Genomic DNA, 19939 nt, shown 5'->3' on the forward strand with positions numbered 1-19939 from the left:
TGAATCATTGTATAAAAGGTTATTCATGGTGCAATGTGTTTTGGGCAGCACTTCCCCAGAACAAAGCAGCTGTGCCAGAAGGCTACAGCTCTGGATTAGGATTAGCATTTATGGAGCTACTACTATTAAACCCCTCACAGGCAGGCCTCCGGGCAGATAAGCACCACATGGACAAGTTTCTTAGGGTGGGCAGCACTGGCTTCAAGTCTAAGACAGGACTTGGATTGGTCTGAATTTTACTGCCTATTGCTTGGCCTTCTGGCGTTTAACTACATAAATCATACACAATGTGTGGCTTAGGTGAACCTAATAAAGTAATATACACCTGGGTTCAGCCAGTGCCCCAAATAAACAGGATTTGTATTGAAATTTGTTCTGCCAATTATTTTAGTTTGAGACAACAGTAACATCAAAGTGTTTTAAATGCATTTACATAAAATATACTGTTACCCTGCACTGGTAAAAAGTTTACAGTGAAACTCTAATTTTACAATTTACCAGGGACTGCAGAAAATCTCAGTAAAATCCAGAAAAACCCAAAATGCATGCAAGAATGAATGTGATTTACTTGCACTGGTCTGCAAAAAAGACATGATATCTGGGAAAATGTACAATGCAGGTACGTCAAACCGGGATTCCACTGTAATTTACTTTAGAAACTCTACTATAGTTTATATCAGTGATCCCCAACCAGTGGCTCGGGGGCAACATGTTGCTCACTGACCCCTTGGATGTTGCTCTCAGTGCCCCCAAACCAGGTAGTTATTTTTGAATTCCTGACTTGGGGGCAAGTTTGGTTGAATAAAAACAAGAGTTCCTACCAAATAAAGCCCCCTGTAAGCTGATAGTGTGCATAGAGGCAGCCTAATAGCCAATCACAACCCTTATTTGGCTCCTCCATGAACTTTTATGGTGCTTGTGTTGCTCTCCAAGTCTTTTTACATTTGACAGTGGCTCACAAGTAAGAAAGGTTGGGGATCCCTGGTTTATATGAATTAGCTACTGTGCAGTTATAGAGGCTGAATGTTGCCAAAAGGCTCTAATTTATATACAGTTATCTAATCTATTATCCGGCAACCCATTATCCAGGAAGCTCCGAATCACAGAAAGGCCATCTCCCATAGACTTCATCTCAATAAAATAATTCAAAAGTTATAAAGATCCAAATTGCACAAAGATATCTTATTTGGGAAACCCCAGATCCTGAGCATTCTGAATAACAGATCCCATACTTGTAGCAGATAACAGATAAATTGTGTAGATTACAGCGTGTTTACTGTAGTAGCAAATTTTATTACATTTTCTTTTTTCTACCTGTTTAATATCAAAGATACATTTAAAAAAAAACCAAAAAAACTATAGACTTTTTGGCATTAAAACAAGAATACAGAATGCATTTTTAACATGCGTTGTATATTGTCCTTCTAACAGAGATGTGCCTTCTACAGAAACTAGAGTGAACATAAGCTCTTCATGCGTACTTTGTGGAAACCAAAGACGTTTGATACATTGGACAATATGCCAAAAAAAAACAAATTATTTTTTGTACATAATGTACCCGTGATCATTCCAGCACCATTGCAACCTTCTCTGTCCAGTTTTGGAAGGCAAATATTTTGAACCAGTTAGTGAATAGCATGAATTTGAGCGCAAACTGCTCTTACCATATAAGGGAGAAGCATGTGGGAGGGACATGGGTGTGTACTTACATTCCCCTTACTTGTGCATTTGTCTGTTGGCACAAGATGGAGCACCTTGGGCCTCTCAAGACAGGTCTTTAGTAAAACTGCAAGAGCCAACTGCACCTTGCACCTGAGCTAAGCATAACAGGCAAAGGGTTGCAGTACACTGCTTTACAGAAAATCAGGTAGGCACATGCATAGTTTTATGCCCATTAATGCATCTTGTCTATCAGGTCTGGACTGGGATTCAAAATAGGCCCTGGCATTCCAAGTACACAGAGGTCCAAACAGCCCCCCACCAGCCCAATAAATAGTGACAGCCCCACTGGCATTTGCCAGAATCCACAGATTGCCATTCTGGGCCTGTTGTCTACCATTAATAAATTATCCCTTTTATTGTTGTATGTTTTCACTTTATTGTTTCCAAGTTTTCACATCAGTGTTTCCATTTTCAGTATCTGACAATGTTATCTTTCAATAATAAGGACTGCAGCTCCACTGAAAATTACTTGAGGCATGGAAGTTGTGATTATCGTTGTCGCTGGTCATGTCTGGTATGCTGTTACCTCATATGGGGTTGATTTATCAACTAATTTCCCTATTTATTAAACCATTCTTTATCTCAACAGCAGCACTGGCCATTACTACCTGTCTGAAGAGAATTTTATAAACTGTTCAAATTAAAAAGGTTAGTAAGTTATACATTATTTAGAGATTTGGATTACTGATCTGCTGTGCCTTGCTTGTTGCACCAATGCACAGACCTCACCATCACCGTATACAGCTGCCCCCTAGATGGTGATCTCTTACTTTATCCATGGCAGCCACCATTGCCATTTGTGCAAACAGGGCACTTTGGCGGCATTATATGAGGTGCAGTCTGTTGAGTTTGCATGCAGCAGGAATGGAACCAGAAAATCCTTATTCTATACACATGGGAATAGAGCTGGCATGCAGGTAAAGCTTGGCAGCATATCAAGCAGGAAAACTGTGCATCTGTTTTCCAACTGATGATAGCACATGACCCCAAGCTTGATGGGATGTTTATTGCTTTGGTGATGTCTTTTGGTCTGGTCACACGCAGCTGGGCCAAGTTATACAGGCCAAGTTCTACTGCTGTCATATTCTTGTTTCTCATCACTATAAGGATCATAGGGATTATGGCAACCCCTAGTCACATGCCAGCAGCTAAAAATAAGAATGGTTCAGCTCTGTGAATTTCTAGCTGTTTTTAATATTCTCCATTTGCACAAATAATAATTATGTAACTGAAGGTGTGTTGAAGGCTGGCTGGTGTACTCGGGCAACAATATAAAATATGGTCATGACCTCAGTTAACCCAACCCTCCCCCACTATTCGCCCATATCTCTTAAGACCTGCATGTAGGATTGTTTATTCATCCCTGCACACTATAAAATGCATCCTTCCCTTCTGCCAAATCTCTTGCCCAAAGGGCCCCCCTCAGGCCCCATAGGCCGTTGCAGTGACACAGCCTGAACCCCATATTGTTATGGCTTGGGTGAATTACTTGCTTCAGAAAAGGAATAACCCCTTTTTGAGGTTTATACTTCCACCAATGGCAATGCCAGACAGAGTGAGTGAACAAATCAGCCTTTACCCTAGACCAGCACTTCTCTGCTAATAAATGCACCTAAGTGTGTTTTTCTCAGTTCCAAACTCTATTCTATCAACTCATGAGTACAACCAGGCAAAATATAATAAAACAAATTAGCTGATGCTTTTAGGTGTGATAAAAATGCCCCTGTGTAAGAGCCCTTAAGGAGATCTGTATTTCACTGAAGAGAAGATATTTGATTGGATGTATTTAGTGGTTGATGCCCCCAAGTGATTAACATTTTTTTCTGTGCTTATTAAGAACCCCATCAAACTGTGGCATAACTACTCTGCACTGGGCCCTCCTGCAAAAAAAAAAAATCTTCGGAGGGGCCAGGCGCAGAGTAACAAACCCTATCCAGCCACCTCCCCCCCTGCCTGCACACATCCCCCTGCCCACTTGTGTATAAATCCCCACTCCCCACCGGTTCTGCTACCTGAGAGAAAGCTGGGTCCTGGGATTTATATGCAATAAAAAAAGAAGCAGACCCTGCAGTCTGAGCCTCTCAGTAATCTCATGTACAATATATCTGGCATTTTCAGGCAGAAATATGCTCTGTGTGCCTTCACCCAAGTGTACTCGAAGGTTTAACCTGTGACTCTGATGGGTTTTACCTAATTTGAGCCCCTTTTGGAGTGAGTATGTTATTTTGCATTGTCACATGATGCATTGTCACAGCTACAAAATGCCAGAAACTCCCATAGGGGAAACTAAGAATCACCTCTGCTAAAACACTTAAACCACGTAATCACTCAAAAATGTCTTTGTATGCTAAGGCAATTCTCACTATCCCCTATGGCAAGTTATTTTCTGGTGTTTTGTAGCCACGACAAAAAGTACATTGTCACTCCCTTTAAGCTTGACATAAGGAATTATTATGTGAAGAATAGAATAAAAAGATGAGTTATACAAGGCACTGCTCCATTTATCTGCTGAAAGTCACAGTTCTGCCGTATATATATCTGCTGGTAGCAGGTAACCTACCAAAATACAGTCATGAAGAGTTGTTATCAGTTAATGATCAGCATTGTCTATTTTTGTAGAAAACAAAAAAAGTGGATAAAGAGAATTGTAATTTGGCAAATATAATATTTCAGGATTTTTGTCCAGAAAAAGGGGCAGAGGAGTTAAAGACCTCAAGGTTGCCCTGTATAACACGTTGTAGTAAAGCTGAGTTACAGGCTGTAACTGTGGCAGTGAATGCTGCTCTGTGGTTCTCTGGCAGGGAAGAGGTTACGTAAACACACACAATGACAAGCACCCAGAACTCTCTTGGGTAAATGCTCTGCACAAAGCATTCCTGAGAGGGCTGAGCGGAAGCTTTGGGAGCTGGGGTCCAGCGTCCGTGAGAACGCATCCCGGAGCCGTGGGAACCAGAGGCCCCACTCCCCATCCTCTGAACCTCCTCACCCTCCCTCCAACATGTGAAATCCATCACTGGCCAACTTCTACATTTTAGCTTGTGTACAAAGCAATATCATGAACTGTACAATAAGAGAACAGCTTTCTATATAGGTTTATCCTTTCATGATACTGGAATTTTTTTTTTACTTGACACTATGTTATATTATGAAGAGGCCAACATGATTCCAGTCCTACCATGGCATGTTTTAAGCCTGGCATTTAACTGGGTTTCTATTTTCTTACTGAAAATAAAGCTCAGGCTTTGAGCTCCATAAATGGTTGGTGTCAGGCTCAGACTTTCTCATGTGCTGTCCTGAATTTGGTATCACTATAAATGTTCCAGCATAATGCTCTACAGTGGACCTACAACTCCCAGCACCCCCAGTTTGTAATAGCAAGTCATAATGGCAGAAATGTTAATATTTAGGGTTGTCTAGTAACACTATTATCTGCTCCCAGATTATATATATATATATATATATATATATATATATATATATATATATATATATAATATGCTTATGCTCATTGGCTATAGTGAGATCTAAGCAAATTTAGAGGGTGTGGTGTGATGTAAGGTGAGCACTATGGCTCCATGTAATGACTGCCCTCCTCAGCTTACAGACCTTGCTTCCACTTGGTCAAATGATAATAGGGCCCAATATGGAGCAAGACTGCTTTGTTGCTACATTGCAGTTGCATTACAAAATCTACCATTTGATGTCAACCAAAATACCATAGAAGTGTTCCTAACTCCACCCCTCTTCAATCCAACTTGGCAAGCCATTCCTGCTTATATGCCGACGCCTGCCCCATCTCTGATGTCACTGGAGAGGGCAGGGAAGGCACGAATATACAAATGAGTGCCGGCCAGCCAGGCAGAAGAGGATAAAATGTGATCGGCTAGATGAGTGACTGGTGGCCCTAACCCCCCCAACCTGCAGGTTTTTGGGCTGTCCTGCACATAATTTTTCCATAGGGACTAGACTGTAATCAACATATTAAAATGTACCAAATGAAGAAATAAAAATGACAACACAGACTTCATCCACTGTCTTCTTCATGCAGACCAGTCAAAGGTATATCTCAGGGTGGGCACACTGGTATTTTGTATTTGGAGCTAAATGAGTCAGTATTTGCATTAGGTATGCTGCCTCAGACAATAAAGCTATAGGTGACATACTGTAGTGAGGTTTTTGAAGTCGGACTGGCCCACCAGGATACCAGGAAAACTCCCGGTGGGCCCAGGTGTCAGTGGGCCCTCTTGCTTCTATTTGGCCAATTGCATGGCCATTCCCTATTTCTGTATGGAAACAAGGAAGCTTGATAGATGGAATAATAGAGTATAGTATGTAGAGAAAAGAGACTAGGAGAATAAAGTCTGAGGGAGGAGAAGAGGAATTAAAGTTTTGAGAGTGGGCCCATGGTCCAGGGTTTTCTGGTGGGCCCCTGCTATCTCAGTCCGACACTGGCTAAAAGTAGGCAAAATAGTGTTTTATCGTAATGGCACATGGGGAGACTTGCAGCATTTTTTCTATCCAACAAGTTATGGCAGGGGACAAAATGAATGGGTCTGCTCTGTGACAGGTGCCCATCACTTGAAAGCATGCAGCTCTTTATTTTAAAGTGATAGTTCACCTTTAAATTACTTTTTAGTATGATTTAGACATTGATAATCTGAGACTATTTGCAATTGGTCTTCATTTGTTATTTTTTCAGTTATTTAGCATTTTGTTCAGCAGCTCTCCAGTTCCGTATTTCAGCAGCTGTCTGGTTGCCACAGTCATATTTACCTTAGTAAATAGGCAATGGTTTAAAAGAGAGACTGAAATATAAATAGGAAAGGGTCTGAATAGAGAAACAATAGATAAAAAGTAACAATAAAAGTATAACCCTTACAGAGCAATCATTTTTGGCTGGCTGGATCAGCTACCCCCATTTGAAAGCAGGAAAAAGGCCAAAGGAGGCAAATTCAAAAACTATAAAAAAAAAATAATGAATATGGAGTGCAAAGTTGCTAGGAATAGGTCATTCTATACCATACTAAAATGTATAATGAACGTGAATCACCCCTTTAAAGCAATTTACGCCTGGAATTAAGCAAGACTGCATCGTGTTTGCAGTGTTACTGGAGCAATACATTTCTGAGGAGATAGAAATACTGAAAATTTCCCTGTGTGCAATTACTCTTTCCAAACTGACTCTAGACTTAGACTTAAAGGAACAGTAACACTAAAAAATGAAAAAGCTTTAAAGTAATAAAAATATAATGCACAATTGCCCTGCACTGGTAAAACTGGTGTGTTTGCTACAGTAACACTACTATAATTTATATAATAAGCTGCTGTGTAGCCACGGGGGCAGCCATTCAAGCTGGAAAAAAGGAGAAAAGGCACAGGTTACATAGCAGATAACAGATAAGTTCTGTAGGATACAATAGTGTTTTATCTGTTATCTGCTATGTGCCTTTTCTCCTTTGAATGGCTGCCCCCATGGCTACATAGCAGCTTATTTATATAAATTATAGTAGACTTTCTGAAGTAAACACACAACTTTTACCAGTGCAGGGCAGCAGCACATTATATTTTAGTTACTTTTATACAATTTCATTTTTTGGTGTTACTGTTCCTTTAAACATACACACTAAGGAGATCAGGCAGTAAAGTCAAAATCACCCAAACCGCCTGCCCACATGTGGTTATGTATAGGCAGCTTACCACTGCATCATGACCTGAAACACCAACAAATAAAAACAAGGCATCCATGATAAGAAGGAATCCATTTAATCTTGCAATACTTTATAAAATTCTGTATCCTTCATTTGGTCACTAGGCTCTCTAAATGCAACATTAACATAAAATATGTTTCTGCCTGTAATGTGTAGTGCTGGGCAGGCCTGGGGCAAAAGACTGCAGCCCCCCATTAGTTATCATAATCATCTACAGTTGTTAAAGTGCAACTCCCACACACCTGGCCTGTTTATATGTGTGGTTAGTTGTACTTTTAACAACTGAATGTTTGTAGATTGAACAACACTGATATAAAGCATTGCTGTCTTCTTGTAAGCACATGCTATTCCACAGCTGCAGTCACTTACCAGCACTGCTACTATAGGCACCATCTCTCCCTACTGTACCTGCTATCCCACAGCCACAGTCCCTTCCCAGAGGCTATTATCCCCCCACTGCTACTAAAGGCACCATCTCTCCCTACTATACCTGCTATCTCACAGCCACAGTCCCTTCCCAGAGGCTATTATCACCCCACTGCTACTAAAGGCACCATATCTCCCTACTATACCTGCTATCCCACAGCCACAATCCCTTCCCAGCGCTATTATCCCCACTGCTACTATAGGCACCATCTCTCCCTACTATACCTGCTATCTCACAGCCACAGTCCCTTCCCAGAGGCTATTATCACCCCACTGCTACTAAAGGCACCATCTCTCCCTACTATACCTGCTATCTCACAGCCACAGTCCCTTCCCAGAGGCTATTATCACCCCACTGCTACTAAAGGCACCATCTCTCCCTACTATACCTGCTATCTCACAGCCACAGTCCCTTCTCAGAGGCTATTATCACCCCACTGCTACTAAAGGCACCATATCTCCCTACTATACCTGCTATCCCACAGCCACAATCCCTTCCCAGCGCTATTATCCCCACTGCTACTATAGGCACCATCTCTCCCTACTGCTAGTCCAGGAGCTGTTGAACTGCCTCTGCAATCACAAGACATGCATTATGTACAGTATGGAGCTTCTTCTCAGACTTCCTGCCTATAGTTGCTGTGTTAAGTGGGTCCATAACATATAGCACCCAGTGCAGTCATTCCTAGTTCTAGCTCTGGCCTATTTACTAGATAGGAGAGCCATGACTCATGATGGTAAAGAAGCAATCTGACCATTTTACTAAATGTCATGTATATGTAGTTTTTCCAGGATCCCAGTACAAATCCCCTAAGCTATAAAGTACATTTCTCAGCTTGTATCTTGCCATTCATTCTGTTAGTTTCCTGTGCTCGCTAGCGGGAAGTCTCTCTGTCTGACAGCAGGGGGTTTTCTTGCTTTTGAACAAAGTTAGAGGCCATAATAAGTGGGAAGTTTCATTCAGCAGTTGTAACAATACAGAGCTTTCCAGATTTGTACTCTACCAAGATTTGGGAACCATTTTTTTGGTTCCATCACAAAGTTATGCAGGTTCAATCACAAGGCAGGGTGAGACGACTTTAATAAGTGATTAACGAAAGCTTGCCCGGCTATATAATTCCCATACTTCCCTGCACTACAGGTTAAAAACTATCTTTGGCCTACACAGGTTGCAGCTAGGGAATTTTCCCCAGGTGCCCCATATAACATTCTGTAGGTCCATGTAACATCATATTCAGCTCGTAATTGTCGCACCATTGTGTAACTGTTTAAGGAAAGCTAGCCTGTAAATATTAAAATGGGAGGTTACCTATAACACAGGACCTCTAGCCTACATCTGCACAATGTGTTTCTTACACCTGTTTCCTAAAGCTGACAATAACAACTGTTTTGTAATAAGATCTTATAGAATTAATGAACAGAACAGCTGTTAATGTGTACACTCCCCGAAAGCTTGTTTATTCTATAGATGAAAACATTCAATCCTCTGGTTCTACGGATTTCCAGATAAATTTGTGAACCTGTGGCCCCTTGTCTCACATAAACAAACACCTTTTTGGACTCCTGCTCAGTACTGACTGGATCAGAAAATGGGTGCAACAAATACTTATTTTACTTTCCAGGTAAATCTGCAGCATTTCCCATGAGATCACTGACCCCAGACATGTAGAATCTCCTATAACACAAAGCAAGATAGCGCCAATCACAGCCTTGTAGCCAACACTAAATGCATATCTCAGTTACTTCCACCGTTAGGGAAGGGTCATATCAAAGGAAGGATCATATCATATCAAGGTCCTGCAAATTAAATGTTTCAAATAATGCTTGAATATACTCTGTAGGATTCCACAGTTCTATCCTTCAACATATCATTCTTGAGGAAGTTGTTTTGTCATTTCTGGTGGCTGCAGACTTGACGTTTGGGTTTTGTTAGATCAAGGGCTTATAGGTCAGGAATTCAGGCATGGACCTTTAGCATCTGTGGCCAAGTCAAAAAGCCTTTGTGCCATTAGGAGCCAGTGAGGGTTCTTCAGCAGCGTCTCTCACTGAACAAGCCTTCGTTCTAACAACTCCCCAGCACCTGCACGCTGGTGCCGTATTTCTAAGTGCTTCTTCTGAACCTTCTCAAAGTGTTGCAGCAGCTCGGCATCATCTATTCTTGCGGGAGCTTCCTTCGATGCTCTTGAGGATTCTGGTTGTTTGTTTCTATAAGAGAGGAATAAACAGAGATGGGCTATGTCTGGAAGATTGGCTTTTGTAGTGCTATGTAGTAGTTATATGGAAACTTTGCATACATTTTAGCACGAAAGATCTGCTTTCTAAAACAGTAACTACAGTGGAAACTGAAGTAGATATTACAAAACAATGTAATTTATTATGTATGTAAGTAGTGAGGTTGCAGTTTGCTGTTTAAGACTCAAGGTACCAACCAAACTTTATCTGCAGTATCAGAGCCACCATAAGAGAGGTGGCCCCACATAACTAAATGTTCCCCACCATCCCCTATGATAAATACAGCAGGCACTTTGTAAGTGACACAGGAGCTCAGATATTGGCATGCCAATAGTTCCATCATCTGTTCCACAATCCACAGTAGTGGATGGCCATATTACCAATATTAAGGAGGAAGCAACACCTCAATATTGCAGAAGTGGGGGTGATGATTGCTGCAGCTGTAGGGATGACTATGTAAATAGAAATAAGAGGGGGGGTGGGATATATTGATAAATTTAGTGGCGGAAGTGTAGGAATTAAATGGCTGTAAAGAAAAGGGTGCAAGAATAAATGAGAGGTTGTTGATGGTGGAACCTAGACCAGTGTGGAAAAGACACTTTGGCAAGCATAGAAAGCAGCAGAAAACTAGTGATGGTGAAGGGAATCATGGTGCCATTACTAATGCAGTAAGCATTATGGGGCTTGGGAAAGCATAAGAATAAGCAATGCAGTGCCTATTGTGTTACACCAATCACGCTGTGCATAAAGCTTGCAATAAAATGATGGGTAAAAAGTTAAAAGTTCAGAATATATCCCAATATCCCATAAAAGTTCCTCAGATGACTGCAGAAAATTCCAGCAGTGAGGTGAGACTGATCACTTTAACTAAGCCAAACACAGCAGGAAGTCATCAGTCTTGAACTGGCATTATTCTTGTTAATCTGGATAACTAAATCTATAGTGAAAAAATAAGAATACCTATGTATTAGGATGTCAGTGCATTGCCAGCATAGTGTTTTCCTGGAAATCTTTAGCAAATGCAGAAGCTGCAGGAGTACAGGGTCTGGAACACATTGATGGAGATGAGGGGCATTACGAGCCCAGGGTACACATGTAAAGCACAGGTGGGTTGTTAAATACAGAAAACAGCTTAGGAAAAGGAGAGGGTAAGGGAGTTTACTGCATGTACAAAAATCTTTTCTTGTCATCATGAAGCAATCATATCCTGCACATCTGAGTGTAATATACTACAGGGGCAATGAGGTAGAGGGAAGAGCTTAAACAGGAGAAAATGGATGAAATACTAGAACTTTTGGCTATAGTCCTGCTCATTTCTGATCTCTGCAGAGAATGTGTGCATATAATCTTAATTCTGTACAGCTAATGCATAAGGTGTAAATAAAAAGGTATCTGACAGTCTCACTACTGCCATGAACACTGCCGTCCTGAAGTGCCAAGCTAGCTGCCAGGAGAAAGCACACGTAGAAACACTATTGGCATGGAGAAAAAAAGCAGTAGTTCCAATGCAGAAGTGTATTTTCACATGGGCCCCTGTGGCAAGCCTCTAATATATATCAGTATTGCAATCAAGAGAATTTAAGACATAACGCTGGAGATATCTAAGCCAGCAATGGAGTCTTGGTTTAATTCTGATGTTCACTGCCCCCTTATGCCGAGTTCCTTCCAATATTTCAAACTGGAAGGGAAACTGGTTACTGAAGAGACCTACCCTGGTGTGTGTCTGTTTGTGTCTATGGTAGGTAAATGAAAGCTCTCTAAGAGAGATCTGACAACCAGCAATGGTAATCCAGTCTATTGTACAATTCTTCATGTTGGGCTGATGTATTTTCTTTAGAACAATGGCACATAGTTAGATTTTTGGGTGTTTTAATTTACCACTGCATCCTACAACAATCAAATGAAAATGCTTGTGTAGGCGATTGTCAGATGACTGTTTGGAACATGGAAAGCCATTTCTATGATTTAATCACTTGACTGAAGCCTCTGCCCAACATTGTCCCGTGCACTATTGCCCTAACTAAGACATTAAGTTGTATACATGATGTAAGGAAAAATAACTGCATTGTATTGTTTTCATTTTTATCACAACACTTGAGCATGGTGTTCCAAATGAAGGAGAGAACCTTTATATGAAAAATGATAGATCTCAAGCATTTGTTATAACGAATAGCACCCCTGTAGTACTAATAGAGTAACCCCCAGAGCAATCTCATTGCACTCATATTGGATGTCATTGTATTATGTCAAATCATACTCTACTAATGTGAAATCATTACTGTGTACCTATAACTGACATGTCTCTTACTTATCATCAATGCATTAACAGTACAGTATAACCAGCTCATCTCGTGTACCCATGACAGTGCCACAGACCCTGTGTCTAGCACATGGGCTTGTGTGCAACAGTGCAGTGTATATAAAATAACATATGGTACGGAGTAAAATGTGCTTCAGATGCTTTAGTAGATTCCTTCCTTTTCTGGAAGCTGAATAACAACATCAAAGGAAAGATCAGCACCCCTTTCTGAGCACAGCTATAGACAGAAATGCTGTCACCTTATACTCCTCAACATCAAATCCACCTTCAGTATTATATCTCTCACTGTTCCAGCATATATCTAGTTTGTCATACAGTCACATTCTCTCTCATGTCACTCTGGCACAATGTATTAATGATCTTTTATATTGTAGTGTCACCCACTGTGTCCTACAGCACTTATATTTGCCTATTTGTGTCTGTTAGTTACCCCTCCCATATAGATTGTAAGCTCTACAGGGCAGGGACCTCCATCCTCTTGTGTCCTTGACTCTTAACTTATTGCTGCTGTATTTATCTGTATTTATTATTATACTTTGTATTTATCTATTATCTTAACACCCTGTTTGTATTAATGTTTTCTACTGTACAGCGCTGCGTACATAAGTAGCGCTTTATAAATAAAGATATACATACATACATACATTTTCTGAAACTGAAATGTAGCAGAGAGAGCAGGGTGCAGTTTACAGAAGGAAACTGACTGCTATGCAATATGAAAAGTAGTTAAGATTAATTATGGATAAGATACAAATGTATTTGCTATCTTGTCACAAGGACCTTCGCCCCAAAAGTTCAAAATAGATATTTAGTGATGGATTATGAAATAGGCATTTAATACAAGCAAAAGCTTTCAAGAGTTCTATTCAGAGTATCAAATCAGTGGCATAACTATATGGCCTGGGCCCCCTGCAAAAAAAGAGGTAGGAGACCACGGGGGTTGCTTCCTCTATAATTTCCCTGTAGTATTGACCCATTCCAGTAACATATATATTCTGTTCCTCTGTAGGTCACTTCAGCTTGACCTCCCACTATTCCTCTATAGATGATCGCACTCACATGAGATGGGCCCGGCTATGCTAATCTATTTATTACTGAGTTAGAGAAGGACAATATAGCATCTTGCAATTTTAAACTCATATATATTATTATTTCTAAAATATTTTAATATATCTATATATTAATATATTCACAATATCTGAACTGTTGACAAGAAGGATCTGCTTAGGTTTAACTTTGAAATAAATTTCACACAACCATAAAACTAAAATTCTGTATTCCCAGACATAGATCAACCTTCAGAATTTCTAACTATATATGAAACCTCAATTTTACATACCCCGATTTTAAGTTTTCCATAATTTTACACCGGTTTTTGTGGTCCAGCCAATATATAATACATAATCCACTTCCATAATTTTACATTTTCCTGGATATTACACCATTTTTTTTATTGGTCCCCTAAGTGTAAAATGGTTCTACTGTACAATCTACATTAGAAAAAAATACTATTTATATATACTGTAACTGGCCACCACTCTTCCCTCACAAGACACATTTGGCAGAAAATGCATAAAGTAACAAACATATGACAGCATCAGCCAATTTTTATTAACCAGGGATACAGCTCCAAGACAACAGATACACATTAGGAGCGGAAGAGGAACAAGGACTGACCTTTTGGAATGTAGACAGTTTGAAATACCTGCTACATATATTCTACATCTGGGGGTATGGTAAAAACTAAATAGCAGCTGCAACCAATGACCCTATGGATGACATATTGCCAAAATAGTCTCAGATCTGAATGGATACTTTAGAGGTGCAGCTAGTATAAGAACACATTCATTAAATGGACAAGATGATCTCTATGATATACATGTTTTTTAGTGATATATTTCACAACCAGCTGTCCAGTGGACACAACAAACAGTGGTGAGCGTAGAGAACTTTGTATGACTACACATCATTTATTACTTAACTGAACCCACCTACCGCTCTTCACACAACTTTAGAGGGAACATAGTTAGGACAGCAGGATACCAAATGAAGGAGACTGGGAATATTAAAAGGAATCAACTGAAGATGCTGGCAGTAAAAAAAGCTGACAGCAGTAAGGTTGGGACCAATAAATATAATGGTGTACGCTCCTTGTTTTTCAAAAACTGATTAGAAGCGACTTACCCTGGTCTCATGAGCTGAGGGTTGGGGACACACTGTAGTCTATGGGAAAGAAGCTGAAAAGCACTGCTCTGGGGGAGGAGCATAAGTAGGCCGTATAAGGCTCTGATCAAGTAGGGATGATTCTCCACATCCAGTAGCTGCAGTCTGAGATCTAGATAATAAGAAAACAACAGTGCTTATGGAAAAGACTTGAGCCATAATTCAGCATGTGTGCAAATGATCCAAGCCTAGGTTTCCCAGTTTTGATACCCTGCCCTTGTACAGCCTATTATTTGTAGAGTAGGCTTCCCATCCCATATTTTCTATTTTAGGACCCTGGCCGAGGGAAAAATTGTCCCTATTCAGAGTCCCCATCTGCAGCAATTGTTTCAAGAATGTCCCTGTTTTAGGCTTAGATAAGAAAAACCAGCTATACTCATACACCAGGACCATCAACTGGAGTCAGTTAAAATCCAATTTTATTCGCTCATTTAAAAGAACAAAGCCTAACGTGTTGGTGCGCAGACGCACTTAATCATAGGCATGTTTTTGGCTTACCCACCCCATAATTCTTCTGTAGATGGCTGCTTTTGCATTTACGGCATCCACAAAGCTTAACATGCAAACATATTCATTTTATCATTTCATTAAGGCTAATGTCACACGTGATGGAAACTCAGTCTCTGGATAGGCAGAATTCTGCTTTGTGTGCTTGCACCTGGGCTGGCGCAATGGCTCCGGGTGTAGGCACAACAATCACATTTTTGAAGCGTAGGCAGACAATCTGGACTTTTTTAGGTGCCCTTGAATATTTAAAAGAGCATTGAGTAACCTTATTGTACTGTGACAGCATTTCTCAATATGGTACCTTGTATGTATGAATAGCTTGAGTATATAGTTAATATTGTTTTGCTGGCACCCAGGCCTGTAAGACATGACTCTTAGTGCCCTCTCTGTAGTTTTGAAGCTTTACATCCTGATGTGCTTGGAAATGAAACCCTGTTTATCCTTATGCAGCCTATGTGTGTATGGGGCTCTGACCCTACATAGCCTGCTGCTACTCCTGCTGTGTGGAGGTTGCTCTAAATAACTCAGCAAGGCAGCGTAAGCCAACTCTCATCACTTCTGCTCTATTTCCCACCAGCAGTGCTGGAGGGAATGTGTACTGAGGACACTAGTATATTTACACACGTAAAAAAGGGTGCTCATGCACACACAGACACTGGACCATTAGGCTTATTCAGTGGACAATGCACAAAAACACACTGCATAGCTTTAGCAGATATTTGTAGATACATACAATATATACATCAGTATATCATATACCTTTTTCTAAAAGAAACACATACGATGTTATTTGTAACATTATATATATGCATTATATATGCAATGTAAAACAGCAGTATTATAGAGAGGGTAGAAATAAAGCACTAAGATGCTGAGGCATAGTGGGCACAGACAAGCTCTAGCAGGAAGGATGTTCTGCAAGGAAGCATCATTGATTATGGTTAAGGGAAGGTCACAGAGCTGCTATAGCGAAGCACAGAGCAGTTGATGGCACTGCAGCTATCAGTTGAGGGTAACATAAACCTGCGCATAAGGTAAAGTGGCTAGATATAGAAATTCATGCTATAAAGTAATGGAGAGTCCTTAAAAAACAGGACTGGAAATAGACACAGGCAGCAAAAGTATTGGCCTAGGGTGCAATTCTGAAAAAAAATTATATTTGCAAAACGCCCTCTGTGCCGAGTTTGCCCTCACAGAACTCAGGGAAAAATGAATTAAGGAGGAAAAGCGATGTAGCGTGTTAGCCAGTCAAAGGGTAATGGTGTGAAACCTTTTATATGAAACATAACAAGAGTGCTGTAGAGGTGATACCTATATTGTCTAACTAGGATAATAATTACAGCAGCTTTCAAAATATTTCAGTTCCTTTTTCCAAAAGGTGTTTTACATAAAGTGTATTCTTACATGTAAATATTGGGCATTCTATTAGCTGCACCAGCTTGTCAACTTCAGTCAGGAAATCCACGGTTACCTCAAGGTCTCCGCTAAGGGATAATGTTAAGGTGCAAGAACAATATCTCAACCCATTTCTATTCATCCACATTGACTTTCTAAAAGCTATGTAAAGATAGACACCCTGTGCCCTTTCACTGAACTGGACTTAAAACACCAATGCGGCAGTCTTAATGGCTGCTAAGATGCAGCTATTAGGGTGAAGCAGTTACCCACTAACTATATAGTATCTAGTTAGTAATTATTTTCAACACAATAATACATAAAAAATCAATAATAACATGTATTCTTGTCTTGGCATCACTGAGCGTGATGTTCAGTTGCAGGTAAGGATACAACTTTTGGATGAGGTGGTACGCATGCTGATAGTTTTGTGTAAGGAAACAAAGAGACACTGTGGCCACGGGATTGTGACACCAAGAGCGGTAAAGGCAGCAGAAAAGATTGCAGCTCTCCTGGAATAAAAACAGAACACTTTACCAACAGTACAGAGAATGAACATAGTACACTATATATATATATATATATATATATATATATATATATATATAGCAAATAGAGACAACTGGCACTCACGTTTTAAGGATGAAAATTGCCTGGGTGCAGCATTCAAAGCAGGAAACAGAAGTAGGAAATGAAGAAGCCGCTCTCACAGGTCTTACGTACCAAAATAAAATGTTTTTTATTATATGGTGAACTGACGTTTCGGCTGAAAACCTCAGCCTTTCTCAAAGTTGAATCACAGTGTGCAAACAAGCCATAAATACAACGAGAGGCGGGAAAATACGGACTCAAGATGTGCAGCAGTGACGTCACGCAAACCAAATACAGCCCACGAGAACCCAATGTGTAAATAAAGTGTAAAACAATAAACATTCCTAATCAAACAAATTAAAGTAAGAGATCGCTGTTTCCAAACATATAGCAAGACAAGTGTAACGGATTGTGAATAGTATCAAAAGTAGAAAGCTTTAAAATTATACGCTCGGAAAAATGAAATTATAATATGGGCAAGGGCATATATACAAAGATCCTAAAGCTATGTAAAAATAGAGAGATATATATAGAGGAGATATGGCAAAGAGATCTGAAAAAGATATGAGGAGTATAGAGAGTTGAAGTACAGACATCTCATTGCACGTGAAGCGGGGTACCCAAGGATTACTTATGGCTTTATGTCGTAGGATATTTAAATAATAAATCCGTAGCAGTTTACTGATATGGTGTGAGAGTGATACTGATAAAGAGAAACAATCAGATAAGTCACAGAGGATCGAGACAAATATTATTTAAATATCCTACGACATAAAGCCATAAGTAATCCTTGGGTACCCCGCTTCACGTGCAATGAGATGTCTGTACTTCAACTCTCTATACTCCTCATATCTTTTTCAGATCTCTTTGCCATATCTCCTCTATATATATCTCTCTATTTTTACATAGCTTTAGGATCTTTGTATATATGCCCTTGCCCATATTATAATTTCATTTTTCCGAGCGTTGTGTATTAACACTCTTTTACCACCCATATACCACGCTATATACGAATGTGAGACGTCACCAGGAATGCCCCGTTGGTTTATGTCCCCTCGCACGAAGGGGTACCAATACCACGGTCGCAGACCAGTCTCTAACTTTGGATTGCTGGTCACCATTAAAACTTTTCATTTACACAACAGTGGGGACCGTGCACTGTGATCCATACATGGCACTTCCTTATCCCTCTAATACTGGCTCTATGTATGGGATGTATTTCAGGCATATACTGCCAGTTACTACACCCCTATTGAGTAGACCAAATGAGAATATTCTCTCCAAAGCGTGCCAATGGTTCTTCCACTGGAGTGGTTGGAGCAGTACCAGCCGGATGAGTAGTATTATGCACGAATACCTCCCTATGCTGCGGTCCCCTTGTCCCCTGCAGTCCGCTAATACTAATTACGATACCGGTTTGACAGTTATCACCTTCCGTACCTCCTGCGAGCGGCGCTTGATTATTCGCGCTGTGTTGACAGCTATCTGACACACTGCACGGAATCTGACTAACACCGATCGCCAGTGTACATCGGCTAAGCTTATTTCTTTTCTTCTTAGTTTCCTTTTATTTTCCGACTTATTTTTTAGTTACTACCTTATTCTCCTAAACCTCTGTTCTACGGATTATGCATTAATAACTTTCCTGATCCCCCGGCTCTAAGCCCGCCGGCCACTTGACCGGTTTTACCAGTGAATCAAACTATCGCTTGCCGAGCACTTACTGATAAGGTCAGTGACACTATGATCCCTCATTCTCCTTTCCTTATTTGATTCTATGCTATGTCCATTACATATTCACTTGCCGTTTCTGAAACTGATACAACGTAACTGTATATGTAACTAAGTATAATTTTAAAGCTTTCTACTTTTGATACTATTCACAATCCGTTACACTTGTCTTGCTATATGTTTGGAAACAGCGATCTCTTACTTTCATTTGTTTGATTAGGAATGTTTATTGTTTTACACTTTATTTACACATTGGGTTCTCGTGGGCTGTATTTGGTTTGCGTGACATCACTGCTGCACATCTTGAGTCCGTATTTTCCCGCCTCTCGTTGTATTTATGGCTTGTTTGCACACTGTGATTCAACTTTGAGAAAGGCTGAGGTTTTCAGCCGAAACGTCAGTTCACCATATAATAAAAAACATTTTATTTTGGTACGTAAGACCTGTGAGAGCGGCTTCTTCATTTCCTACTCCTATATATATATATATATATATATACACATATACATGTTGCCACCTGGATGGTAAAAATTACGCTTCATGCCAATGTTATTAATAGGGAAATTATATTAAAATATAGGAAGGCCTGTATTTTTTATACACATTAGTGTGGCCTGCACTCGTTTGGTTGGACATCCCAATAGAAATAATAAAAAAATAAACGTACGAAATGGTTACATATCCCTTGTATTTAAATATTTCACTGTGATTTTTAAGCTGGAAGAGCTGTCTCTAACTTACTGCAAAAGTGCACAGAGACATCTTGCACAAATGTCACATTTAAAGGAAGAAATTCAATATTTATTAGTAGGCTTTTATCCTCCATTAGGCATGTAGTAAAATATAAGGGCATGGCTTACTTTGTGCTTAGGTCATACATTTTCTGAATATACTTATTAACAGCTTAGGAAGGCTGCCATGATGCTTACCTGTGCAGGGAAATTCTTTATAGCAGTGCTGTCCAATTTATTACATGTAGTCGGACAATTATTTCTCATATATTGTGTTCACGGGCCAAATTATATTAAAATTTCTGATGTCACACAGTGAAGTCTGTGGAGCCCTTGAGCAGACTGGGGGCCAT

General features: G+C 40.0%; 1 protein-coding gene across 2 annotated transcripts in view; it reads right to left on the reverse strand.

The window, feature by feature from the left end:
• Positions 1-7469: 7469 nt before the first annotated feature.
• The window catches only part of vac14 (Vac14 homolog), an 84968-nt gene continuing 72498 nt past the window's right edge, over positions 7470-19939 (reverse strand). Inside the window, 5 exon segments of one of the 2 annotated variants that reach the window (NM_001142192.1) lie at positions 7470-7920; positions 8082-10061; positions 14593-14743; positions 16543-16622; positions 16927-17045. In NM_001142192.1, the coding sequence (NP_001135664.1) occupies positions 9899-10061; positions 14593-14743; positions 16543-16622; positions 16927-17045 (513 nt within the window). In that variant the 3' untranslated portion in view covers positions 7470-7920; positions 8082-9898. 2 annotated transcript variants of the gene reach the window in all.

Source organism: Xenopus tropicalis, chromosome 4, assembly GCF_000004195.4.
Source record: "Xenopus tropicalis strain Nigerian chromosome 4, UCB_Xtro_10.0, whole genome shotgun sequence".
Classification (NCBI taxonomy): Eukaryota; Metazoa; Chordata; class Amphibia; order Anura; family Pipidae; genus Xenopus; species Xenopus tropicalis.